This window comes from Mastigoproctus giganteus, chromosome 5 (genome assembly GCF_048544385.1).
Source record: "Mastigoproctus giganteus isolate SK-2022 chromosome 5, ASM4854438v1, whole genome shotgun sequence".
In the NCBI taxonomy this organism is placed as follows: Eukaryota; Metazoa; Arthropoda; class Arachnida; order Uropygi; family Thelyphonidae; genus Mastigoproctus; species Mastigoproctus giganteus.
In genome coordinates, this window is record NC_143579.1 from 104495690 (window position 1) to 104509323 (window position 13634).

Consider the following 13634-nt stretch of genomic DNA (forward strand, 5'->3'; position numbering starts at 1 on the left):
GCTTACAATATAATCACAAATATTGTTAACTGAGTGTTCAGTTATTTTGATAATTTTAGCAGCTGTAATAACCAATACTGCTATTACACACACACACACACTAGTGCTAGAATGGTTTATTTCTTGATGTTTAAATAAAAATCGTATATGATAATACAATTTCTGCCGGTAGTAATAAAAATATTACACTACAATACTTTTTAATGCTATAAGAAATATACTGGTGAAATTCATGGTGAAATTCATTTCACCAAAATTAATAAAAGAATATAATTTTAAAAAAAAGCACATAATAATTTCTTACCTTTTGTAAGAAACCTGGCTGGGCAAGAGAGACAAACATATTTCCTAACACCTTCATGCCGAAGCATATGAAGACGAAGTTGGGACTTCTGACGAAAAGATTTACCACAATGCTCACAGAGGTGAGATTTCTGATCTAAATGCATGGCCATATGGGTTTGTAATATGCCATTTTGAGCAAATTTTTTTCCACATACTTGACACCTACAATCAACAAAAAAAAAGTAGAATCAAGTACTTGTTATAATATAGGTTACTTGATATTATGTACACTGTGCAATGACAGCTTGACAGTAGTAGTAGCAAATGATACACGAAACCAGGCTTACATCAGCCAAAAAAAAAAAAAAACCCTACACAGTTCACCCATCTGTACCCTCCAAGAATTTGTCTAGTTCTTCCTTGAATTTATTCAACCCATCCATTTCCACAACAACAGATGGAAGCTTGTTCTAACAACCAACCATCCACTGGATGAAGGCAAACTTCCATGCAGCTATCCTGTAACCATTTTTGCTAAACTTGAATTTATGTCCCCTCATGTGTGTAGTCTCAGCATGCAGAAGAATGCCATTAACATTCAGCCTACTCAATCCAGTCAAGGCTTTAAACACCTCGATCAGATCTCCCCACATGTGCTTCGTCATGAGATGATGCAATTTGCAGAACTAAAACCTTTCTGGGTAAGAGCCCCTTTTTGTTCCCTTTACCAGTCTGGTTACCCTACTCTGCATCCATTCCAGCAGATCTACATCTTTCGTAAAGTGAGGCCTCCAGACCTGTACACAGTACTCAAGATGTGGCCTAACCATGGCCTTATACAAAGGGATAATCACTTCATCTCTGTTAAAAGTTTCTCTATATTGAAAAAACCCCATGAGGTGTCCAGGCAGCATGTCTCAAAGAGAATCAAAGAGAAATTTGAGAATCAAATTTCATATCTGACTGCATAATTATCCCTAGGTCTTTTTCATTCTCCACTACCCTGAGATTAGTACCACACAGATGATTAGTTATTCTGGAGTTACTGTTACACGTATACATTAGCTTTATTTGTCAATTTTTAAACCTCAACTGCCATTTTTTTTTAAGCCCATCAAACCAATTTTCCTAGATCTTGCAGTAGCTCAACCTGATGACTGTCATTAACCACTCTGCCAACCTTTGTATCATCTGGAAACTGAGACGTTAAGCCTGATATAACCTTCATCAATATCATTGATAAATATTGAAAACAATAATGGCAATGAACTCTGAGGAACTCCACTAATAACATTAGTCCATGAAGAGCAGTGCCCATTGATAGCCACTCTCTGTCTTCTTCCACTTAACTTGGCCTTAAAACCACCTTGCTCCAGTTTGTGCAACAGCATCAAAAGCCTTCCTGAAATCCAAATATACATGTAATGTCAAAATTATTATTTTCATTCAATTCCTTGGTCACTGCATCATAGTAACCTACCAGATCGATTAGACAAGATTGCCCTTTAACAAGCGATTCCATTATTTTCTCTGGAGCAGACATTAAGCTAATAGATCTGCATTTACATGTGTCACCTTTTGATTCCACTTTATGAATTGGGAATACATTTCCACATCTCCAGTCCATAAGGACCACCCCTGACTGAATGCAAGGATGCTCTCATAATTATGGCTGAGTGTTTGCTTGCTTCCTTTGCTACCTCCCTTAATATAACTGCATAGACCCCAGGTCTCTTTTTTTATGTCCATCTTAAACATCTTCAGGAGAGATGGGATGTGCACGGCATTGAATGCAGATTTGATGTCTATAGGTGGCTGCTAGTTCTTCTCTATTCTCTAAGGCTGTGATGATTCTGTTGGTAGTTTCTAGAAGATTGGTCACAGTTGATCTGTGTGAAAGTGCATAGTGAATTTGTGTGGGGTTATTTGGTAGGATCTGCTTGGTGAGGATTGGCAGCAGTATTTTCTCTAGCAGCTTCAATAGGCAGGATGAGTTTGAGATTAGCCTGTACTGTTTCACCTGTGATGGAGTTCAAATTTTTGGCCCTGACTTGACCAGGTATTTCTTCCATTGATATGGGATGCAGCGGTTAGAGAGCACTGAGTTAAAAATATGCAACAGAGCTTGTAATATATAAGGACTTAGGCTCTTGAGCATAAATTGAGGGATCCCATCAGGTCCAGTAGTAGCAGTTGCTGGCAGTGAGTTTATGTCAGTAATCAGCTCTTGGCTTGATATTAATATGGTAGTCAGCAGATCAAAGTTGGTGTCAGATGTTGGCAGTAGAGCTGATCATCTTGATTGAAAATAGTGGTAAACCTGCTCATGTAATCAAGCCAGCTTTGGGGATAAAGTTGTGGGGGAACCTGAAGGAGTATCCTTATAAGGCACTCTCCCAGTGCATATGGCCCTGTCAAAATACGAATTGATCACTGGATTTCTGGCAGTTAAACTCTACTCGAGCTCTCAAGTAGGCAATCCTGTCTTTATCACTCTGAGACTACTTCCACAGTTTGTGCAGATGTTGCTTAAGGTTGAAGTGCTTCTTCAGGTTATGGGACCACCATGCTTTAGAGTGTGGAGAGATTGTGACCTTTCTTGTGGCAGAACAGCTTGTCACAGAGACAATCCATTTGGTAAGAAGGATAACAGCTAGCTCAACATTGCATAACTCAAGGATCGACCAGGGAATAAGCGAGGCTACCCCGATGCATCTCAGTATGTCCAGGAATGTTGGGCTGATGCAGGACAGTTTTGGTAGGCTGATTAAGAGGATGGCAATCGGTCAGGAGTTCAAATAGCAACAGGAGTGGATCATGGTTAGAGTTGAGCATCATCTCTGCCGTTTGATCGATGGTGCATTAAGGGAGGAAAATTCCAGAAGTTTATCAAACTGTAACAGGGTGCTTAATGATTTTGTAATAATTGAGAGCAAAGGGGAGGAGAAATTGTTGAAGTTAAACATAAGAAAGGCACCTGGGGTGGATGGGATCTATCCAGTTATATACAGACCTATCCAGTTATATACAAACTCATGCTGTGTCTAAATTATTACTGCAGTCTTGTATAGATGATCCTGCAATGCATCTTTAACCAGTGACTCCATTATTTTTCCGAGAACAGAAGTTAAACTAACTGGTCTGTAATTACTCGTGTCACCCTTAGATCCCCCCCCTTTGTGAATTGGGGATACATTTGCACATCTCCAGTCCTTGGGGACTTCCTCTGTGTCCAAGGATGCTCTCATAATTATGGCTAAGGGTTTGCATACTTCCTTTGACCACTTCCTTTAATGTAACTGGGTAGATCCCATCTACCTCAGGTACCTTTCTTATGTTTAACTTCAACAACTGCTCCTCTCCTCTGCTCTCAGTTATTGCAAAATCATTAAGCACCCAGTTACGGTTTAATAAATTTCCAGCTTTTTCTTCCTTTAATAATTCCTCGTGTGTAAATGTAGATGCAACTACTCATTCAGATTATCAGCTTTCTAGACAGGATTATCAACAGGCAAACCATCAATATCAACTGGACCAATCTGATTCATCCCCTTCCTTCTAGGTTTATATAACTAAAGAAGTCCTTGCTGTTTTTCTTACCATCTTTTGCCAAAGATTTCTCATAATCTGCCTTAACTTGCCTAACTTCCTTTGTAACTTGATTACTACAGGCTAGCTTGTGACTGTCATAGACTTCTGTGTTGCCTGATAATTTATATGCATCCCATGGATTTTTCTTTTCTGCCACAAATCTCATTAGCTCATCCGACATCCATTTAGGCCTAAACCTTGAACAGTATTTCTTAATCGGTATGAAAAGCCTAGTAGCATCCACGATTACTTCTTTGAATGCTTCCCATTTAGAATTTGCTGCGGGTAACATCATCAGTTGTTCCCACTGTATACAATTTAAAAACCCTCTGAGACTACTGTAGTCACCTTTACAGAAGCAAAAACCCTTCCGTTTACCACTAATGGTAGTAATATCTTTAAGTAAATCCCACATCAGCATAATGATCACTGCTACCTACTGGTTTATCTGCAAATTCTTAATGCACGAATAATCGCTGCTGATAAGCAGACCAAGAGTATTACTCTCTCTGGTTGCCTCTCTAACATGCTGCTGTAGAAAACAAGCATCCAATAATAGTCTTGCTAGACTTTTGTGGATTTATTGCTAGACAATAAATCCACATTAAGCCTTCTATAAACATTGTCTAGCAATGTGTATAGAAGGGGCATGTGGGGGGGTATGCTATTAGTTAAGCAGCACATAAAAGCTGAGGCAATGCATTCAGTGGACATGGGTTAGAAGTGAATTTGAAAACTAAATTGAAGGTAGGGGTGTGTTAAAGCTAATGATTGTGATTAGTATTAGTAATGGCAACATGGTGCAAGGAAGTCTATGGCTTATGCTGCACCAGCCAAAAAAAAAAAAAAAAGAAATAATAAAAAATAAAATAACAATAAATAAATAAAGTAATAATAAGAAAATTTAAAAAGGTAATAATAAATAAGAGAAAACGAAACAGACTACCTATGTTTCCCTTTTCCTGTAGATTAGTGTGAGTATAATAAACAACTGTACAGACAAAGAGAATTTGCCAGTAAATCAGAATATCTTATAATTTGGAACTATAGCTTTCCAGATATTGACTGGACTTCAGGGTTTCACTCGCACATTAGCAAGACTTTTGCTGATTTATTGGATGATAGTTTCCTACATATATTAGGGAGACAACAAGTGAAAGCAACAATCCTGACTTCATTATCAGCAGTGACCCTTCTTGCAATAAGAATCTGCTGCTAAAAGAACCATCAAGTGACTGTGATCATAATGTATTCATGTGAGATTTACTTACATATGTAGCAAATGTCAAGGTCAAGGGCTTTTGGTTTCATAAAAAGTAACTACAGTGGTCTCAGACAATATTTAAATTCCATGCAGTGGGACCAACTGATGAAGTTGGCTTTCGTACAAACTAAGAGATGCAGTTTGAGGCACAGACCTAAATGGATGTCAGATGAACTTGTGGAAAAGAAGAAAACTGCACAGAATGCATATAAATTATCAAGTGATAAAGATGCCTTAGAGCAGTGTTTCCCAACCTTTTTTTTACCATGCCCCACTTAAGTCTTTCTAAAATTCTGATGCCCCCTATGTAACACATACATATTTTTTATATTCAAAAATTGAATTATTCCCTAAATGAAGCCTGATTACAACTTGTTCAGGACACAAGACTGTTTTAGGAAGAAATCATTAGGAAATTATTAAGAAAAAACAGTAAGTAAATTTTCAAAACATATAATAGACAACTAAAATTCAAGTACAAAATAATTTATATGAAAGATTTTTCTATAATATTTTAATTTTTAGTAATTATTATTTAATTGTTTAATAATTTCAACATTCCACGTGAAGTCACTTCTAGATGAGTGCACTACATTTAGTGAGACCCTTGTGCTTGATTCTTGCCGTAGAGAGATTTTATATTGGGCTCCAATTTAGTCAGCTTCAGTCTCAAGTCTCCCCGTTTTGTGATATCCAGTCGATTTCTTTTCTTTAGTAACAAATCATTTATGGCACTAAATCCACATTCAGCTAAATATGAAGATAGGTACCAATAGCTCTCTTGCAAAGTTGGTTGAATTTGAGTATTTAATTTCTGTTTCATCACAAAGCCATGCCATCGCTTCTTTTATATTGAATAAAGTTTTAAGTGACTCATCATTTTGCATTTCCGAGAGTTCTTCTTGGTACTGCGTTGATACATCAGACAAATCCACTAACATTGGTTGCATCATCCAGATTGGAAAATCAATTTGTTTTAAATCAGAAAACCTTTCTTTTAAATCAGCGGACAGAATTTTCAGATAATCCACAATAACAAGTACGGTGGTATCAGTCACTTCACATTTTTGCAGCCAACGAAACTGTTCAAAATTTTTGTTACAAATATATTTTTGACATAATTCAATAAATGCAATGAAACCAAATGTCTTCGCTTTTGCATCGACGAGAGTTTTATTTGTTCCTTGAAGTTGTTTATTTAATATATTTAGTTTTTCAAAGATATCAGCTATATAACTCACAAATGCTTTACCATTGACCATTAACAGATGCTTCATTTCAAGTTTGTCACTTAAAAAGTCACTAATAGTATCAAATAGTTCCATAAATCTTTTCAAGCAGTTCCCTTTCGAGAGCTACCTTACTTCAATGGGAAGTAAAAGTCTCACATGGTCTGCATTTTGTTCTTCACAAAAAAGCTTGAAGAGACACTCACATTTGGCATTAGCTTTAATAGCATTGACACACTTTATAACTGATTTTAGTACTTCATTAAGAACAAGCGAAATATTTTTAGCCACCAAGTTTTCCCTATGAATAACACAATGCACAAGAAGCATTTCTGGAGTCTCATCTTTCATCAATTTTAAGCAGCCATTTTTCTTGCCCATCATATTAGGAGCACCACTGCAGCACAAGATGTTATATTTTTCATTGGTATATTATTGTCATCTAAGTAATTTTTTAGCTTATTATATATATCTTTGGAGGTAGTGGTGCTCTCTAATGATTTACAGAATAACATTTCTTCAGCAAAATTACCTTTATCAGTATATCTTATATAAGTTATCAGTACGGCTTCACTGTCTCTCAAAGTTGATTCATCCATTTGCACTGAGAATTTTCTTGTTTTCAGCTTTCCAAGTTGTATTTCAATATAGCATTAGCATTATTAGCATTAGTAGAGGCATTTGATGCAAGAAAGCAAGCTTATGCAGCATCAGCCAAAAAAAAAAAAAAAAAAAACCCACTTCCACTTCACCCCTCTGTTTGTTCAAAATACCTGTCCAGCTGAGCCTTAAACTTATTTAGGCTACCATATCTTCACTCATAGGGACAGGGGTGTTTGTTTTCACCCCCCTGCTGGAGGCTGTGGTCCTTGAAAAAGACGAGCGTTTTATATTTCCACACCCCCGGGCCGCTTTCGGTTCTGGTTCACATGGAAGAAATATTGAGTATGCGCCTGGTCAGCCACGTGTGCTGTGAACCTGTTACTTAAGAATGTGTTGCTTAAACATCATTGTTGTTGAGAAAGGAGGCGGAAGCCCCCGAAAGCTTCAGTCAATGTTTTATCGCTTTTAATTTTATTGTATTTTAAATACTTTTATCTATATTTTATTGTATATTTTAAAAATTTTATCATACATTTTATTTTGTAAATTAGTTTTTTTGCATATATTATTTTACAGTACAGTATCGTTTGGTACATTTTATAGTTTTCAATATTAAACCACTATATTTAAACGGTTGGTGTATTTGTTTTAAATTCTGGCTATCTTCACTCATTTCATCTATTCTTCTGCTAACAGTATTGTTATTGAGTGGCATAGCTTTCACGTCTTTGTCATCCTTTTCCAGAACTGTTTTAAGAAATGCTGATATTGATGGTTTGATTAGATTCTCTCCTATAGTATGATTTTTCCCAGATTTAGCAATGAGTAAAGAAATTTCATAACTAGCCTCAAGAGTACGATTGACAGTTGCAGTATGAGCAATAAACAGAGACTTTAATGTTGCTCTTTTTTCAAAATTCTTCTTTAAAGTTTGAAAGTAATTTAAATCTGAATTTACATGAGCATTATGTTTCGCCTTCAAATGCACCTCAAGACGACCTCGCTTCATTGAGTCAAGCATTGTTGGCATAAAAGACAAAAAGGTGACCTTTGATCGTGGACAGCGGGTATGAAACCAAATTTTAAGTATTCCTCTGAATACTGACGAACTTTTTTTGTACTTGCACTACTCATTTTACTGCGCAACTGAAAGAAATAAATATAAGATAAATCAAAAACTAAAAATAAACTATGCATTAAAGTTAATTTAATTTTATTTTAATATATCAAAATTAATTATTAGTATGCTTTTTTTGAATGAATAAATCACACAAATTACTGAATTCGGGCTATTAAATCTGTGGTCTCTGTGAACAAGCAGATAAGTCTAAGTTGTCAAAAATGAGATAAGTGCACTATAATAAAATATTTATTATTTACTATTATGTGACATGCAGATATCTTCGTTATTGTAGTTTTAGCGTGAATAATAAATATTTGTATATTCGAATATATGCATGTTTATATGAGAATGTGAAGTTTATTTTTCCTCTCCTGCAAATTCGAGTTTTTGGACTTATTTGCTTATTTACTGAGACCACAGAAATATACATATACGACAAATTGATACCATTTTGTATCACAGTTCTTCATTAATAATTCTGTGCGCGGACAAAGTAATTTTTTATTTTAATCTGAGATCGCCGAACCTATCCAAATGTACAGTCACGACGCCCAAACGAGCGTTTGTATGAAAGGAATTCCCTATTTGATATAACATGCTGAGTTTGCTGTAGGGTAGGCTACAGTAGACAACCACTTTGCTTGTGCATTGCGAATGCCATAAGCAATCGTCCAATACAGTAGGTACTATTCCTTCACTAGGCATAGTAAGCAATACTCTCCAAGCAAACTGTAGTTGATATTACTCCAAAGTTTCAAGTACGGCTCTATAGAAAGTACAACATTTAACGAATGCTTATTTCAAATTGACATACCAACAATTCTTCCTTTGTACAAGTTAAATTATAGTAGACGGTTGTTTTAAACTCTAGACGAGCAATTTTCAAATTGCCCCCCTGAACAACCAAATTTCCCCCCATGTGGGGCGTGGGACCCACGTTGGGAAACACCGCCTTAGAGTATATATAAACTAGGCTGCAATCAAGTCACAAAAGAGGTCAGGTAAGCTAAGGCAAATAAGAATAAGTCTCTGGCAAAGATCACAAAGAGGAGAAGCAAACATTTCTTTACTCATGTAAACAGTAGAAGAAAGGGGTTGAATCACAATGGTCTACTAGATATGAATGGATTAACTGTTGATGATCCTGCTCAGGCTGCAAATAAAATGAATGGGTATTTTGCATGTACTTTCACACACAAGGAATTTTTTTAGGGATGGGGATGCCAGAAATGGATCATATTCTAACCGAGGGCTGAATGATTTTGTAATAACTAAGAGGAAACTGAGGAAGAAATTGTTTAAGCTTAATGTAAAAAAGGCATCTGAGGTGGATGAGATCCATCCAGTTATATTAAAGGAGGCAGTAAAAGATATAAGCAATCTTTAAAGCATGAATATGAGAGCATTCTGGATTCAGTTGAGGTCCATGCGGACTGGAGATTTGCAAATGTATCCCCAATTCACAAATTGGGGATACATTTGATTTTACTTTAGACATTGGATTACACAAATTACAGACCTATTAGCAAGGCTTTCGGGAAAATAATGGAGGTGTAGATTAAAGAATTAATGCAAGATCATCTAGACAGGAATGGAGTTATACTGCAGTCCCAGAATGGATTTGTGCACGTGCTGATCTTGTCTAACCAATCTGATTGGACACTATGACATAGCAACAAATGAACTGGATGCAAAAAATAATTTTGACTTCATATATTATTATTATTAGCTATATGGTGCAAGGAAGCCTAAGGCTTATGCTGCACCAGCCAAACACAATTCCCGTCCCGAGTTACCCTAAGAGAGAAAGAGAAGAATGATAATATCCAGCTGAGGACCCTGGGTGTGCCAAGCCCATACTCACCAAATGTGATCCCCTGGGGTTTATATATAGTTAAGATTTCAGGAACACTTTTAATACTATTGCATAAAATGCTATTTATGGAGTCCTGCAGAGTTCAGTGCTGTGATCATTGTTGGTCTCTATATTTATTAATGACATTGATGAAGGTATATTAAGCTTTATGTTCTTGCAGATGATACAAAGGTTGGCAGGATAGTTAATCCCAGTAATCAGGGTATGCTACTGCAACAAGATGTAGATTGGTTTGGTATAAGATTTTTCTGGTGCATTAGCAGCAAAGGCTATTATGCACCAAGGCAAAAACAAGATCTAGACAAATTAGGAAGATGGGCTGAGAAGTAGCAATTGAATTTTAATATTGACAAATGCAAGGTAATTCCAGCAATCACAAATTAATGCACCAGCTGTATAGTTCTACATGCAGGGCAGTGGACAATGAAAAAGACCTGGGGATAATTGTGCAGTGTGACATGAAATTCTCTGAGCAGTGAAGAGAGAGAGAGAGGCTGCCAGGACAGCTCATGGATTTTGGCAATTATATACAGCAATTCTGCTAGGAACAGGCAGGTCATTATCCCTATCTATACTGTATACAGGTCTGGAAGCCTCATTTTAGGAAGGATGTGGATTAGTTTTAATGGGTGCAAAGAAAAGCAAAAAGATGGGCAAGGGGAGCAAAATGGTGCTTTACCAGGAAAATCTTTGGTTTTGTAAACTGCGGCATCTGGAGCCTTGACTGAGCAAGATGATTTGATTAAGGTGTTTAAGGCTTTAAATGGATTGAGTAAGCTCAATGCTGATGGAATCCTTCCTCTTGCTTAGACTACACATATGAGGGGGCACAAATTCAAACTGAGGAAGGATGGTTTCATGTCAGATGTGCAGAAATTTACCTTCAGACAGAGGATTGTTGAATTTTGGAAGAAACATCCATTTGTGGTTGTGGAGGTAGCTTGAATAAATTCAAGGAATAACTAGACAAACTGGTAGATGGGATGGTCAGGTGAAATAGGTTTGGCTTGCTTTTTTTTTTTTGCTAATGCTGTATAAGCTTGCTTTCCTGTATCATTACTACTACTGGTAATAAAAAAAAATAATACGTGTAACTCATCTGCTAACAATGTTCAGCACATCACCTGCCCCCCCTTTAAAAGAACCACACCTTATTGGAAGCACAAATGTACATTATTATTATTGTTGGTTTTTGGTGCATTGGCAACTATGCCATAATACTCCAATATCAGGCTTTATAAAGTACATTTGTTCCTCATGGAACTAAAAAGCATTAAATAAAATACTAAATGATTGTTTTAAAGAATGTTTATAGTTCTGTCTGTCCCCCCAGTACGCTGAAATGTTACAGAGCCATGAAGATATTGAAGACAGATAAAAGTTGACTTTCAATCTCTTTGATAAATTGGGCAGCCTATTATTAAATGATAAACTATTAGTTGGGTTTGACAATCTTCTCTGATTGTTTATTTAAAAAAGTTTATTAGAAGTTGGTGCTTCTCAAAGTAATGACCATTGTTTTTTTACATGTCAGTTTAATAAAGAATTTATAATCAGTTAAAGATAGCAATGATAAAGTAGACCATATTTTTGGTATTTTAATCATTTCTTGGGATTCCTATATGAACCATGGACTCAGCACAATTTGATTAGCTGATTAATTAATTTTGAAGAGGTGAATTATAATTTTGTCTATGTATATAATGGTTTATTGAAGTGAAAGTTTGTTAATGTTCTTCAAGGCAAAAAATATGACATACAATTCTGCTCCCACTGGAATGCAGTGTACTCATTGCATTCCAATGGGAACTACTAGGAAATGTTATCCTGGACAGATTGTAGCTACTCCAACTTTACTTTGCATTTTTGAGCCTTCAGCATATATTTAGGCCTAAACCTTGAACAGCATCTCTTAGTTGGTATAAAATCTTAGTAGTTTCTATGATTACTTCCTTGCATGCTTCCCATTTAGAATTCGCCTGTTCCTCTGAATGATAACATCATAATCTGTTGGTTCACTGAAACAAATTTAAAAGGTGTTTATGATCACTGTGGTCACCTTTACAAAAGCAAAATCCCCTCCCTTTACGCTCAGTATTTCCATGCTTAAGTAGATCCCACATCAATATATTATTATCATTGCCACCTGCTGGTTCTTTCATATGGATATTCTTAATGCACAGAGTCACTGCTGATATCAGATCTGTAGAAAACAGTACTCCAATAAATCCAGAAAATTTCTGTCCTGTTTGAGTGACAAACCCACAAGTTCCAGTCAATATCTGGAAAGCGAATTCCTCCATTTTATGACATTTTGATTGACCAGCCCACTCTACTTGTCTGTGTAGTTATACATTATGCTGATCAGTCATTTGTACTATAGTAGACTCCTCCTGCTCTCATTTTAGTTTTTCCAGTACTTATTTCACAACTTTGCAATGACCAACCACATCATTTGTTTGCACTGCCATAGATAAGGTATGGAGAGGGGGGGGGGGGAATTTTGATCTTTGAAATTTTTTGTCCCTTATGTCTGAATGGCACTGTGTTTCAAAATTTCTCTAGAATGTCCACATTTGACAACTTAACTTACTTACATTCATCGTGTTTACTATACTCCTAGCATTAGTATACAAGTATATAAGGTTTGTCTGAAAATTATAGGACTGATTTTTTTTAAACAATACTACTAGTGCCATACACTGGCCACTGTTGAAACTATTCGTGTATTAAGAATTTGTAGATAAAGGAACCACTACGTGGCAGTGATCATAGTGTACTGATGTGGGATTTACTTAAAGATATAATTACCATCAGGGGTAAAGGAAAGGCTTTTTGCTTCCGTAAAGGTGAGTACAGTGGTCTCAGACAGTTTTTAAATTCTGTACAGTGGGATCAACTGACAGTGTTACCAACAGTAAATTCTAAGTGGGAAGCATTCAAGGAATTAATTGTGGATGCTACTAAAAGTTTTATACCTATTAAGAAATATTGTTCAAGGTTTAGGCCTAAACAGTTATCAAATGAACTAATGAGACTCGTGACAGAGAAGAAAAATGCTTCTAAATTATCAAGCGACTTAGAAGCCTATGGCAGATATAAGCTAGTCTGTAATCAGGTCACAAAGGAGGTTAGGCAAGCGAAGGCAGATTACGAGAAATCTTTAGCAAAAGATGCTAAGAAAAACAGCAAGGATTTCTTTACTTATATAAATTCTAAAAGGACGGGGATGTATCTGATTGGTCCAATTGATATCAATGGTTCGACTGTTGATGATCCTGCTCAGATAGCAAACAAACTGAATGAGTATTTTGCATCTACATTCACACATGAGGAGTTATTAAGGTTTGAAAATGGCAGAAGGTTATCAAATTGTAGCAAGGTGCTTAATGATTTTGTAATAACTGAGAGCAAAGTGGAGGAGAAATTGTTGAAGTTAAACATAAGAAAGGCACCTGGAGTGGATGGGATCTATCCAGTTTTATTAAAGGAGGTGGCAAAGCAACTAAGCAAACCATTAGCCATAATTATGAGAGCATCCTTGGACTCGGGGGAGGTCCCCACGGACTGGAGATGTGCAAATGTATCCCCAATTCACAAAGGGGGATCGAAGGGTGACAAGTAATTACAGACCAGTTAGTTTAACTTCTGTTCCGGGTAAAA

The 13634-nt window shown here is 36.3% G+C and overlaps 1 protein-coding gene across 2 annotated transcripts in view; it reads right to left on the reverse strand.

The window, feature by feature from the left end:
- The window catches only part of LOC150085605 (uncharacterized), a 400641-nt gene that overhangs the window by 96879 nt on the left and 290128 nt on the right, over positions 1 to 13634 (reverse strand). For both annotated transcript variants that reach the window (XM_090373388.1, XM_090373387.1), the window contains exon 8: positions 305 to 507. In XM_090373388.1, coding sequence (XP_090229514.1) covers positions 305 to 507 — 203 coding nt within the window. The remainder of the gene's footprint in view (positions 1 to 304; positions 508 to 13634) is intronic.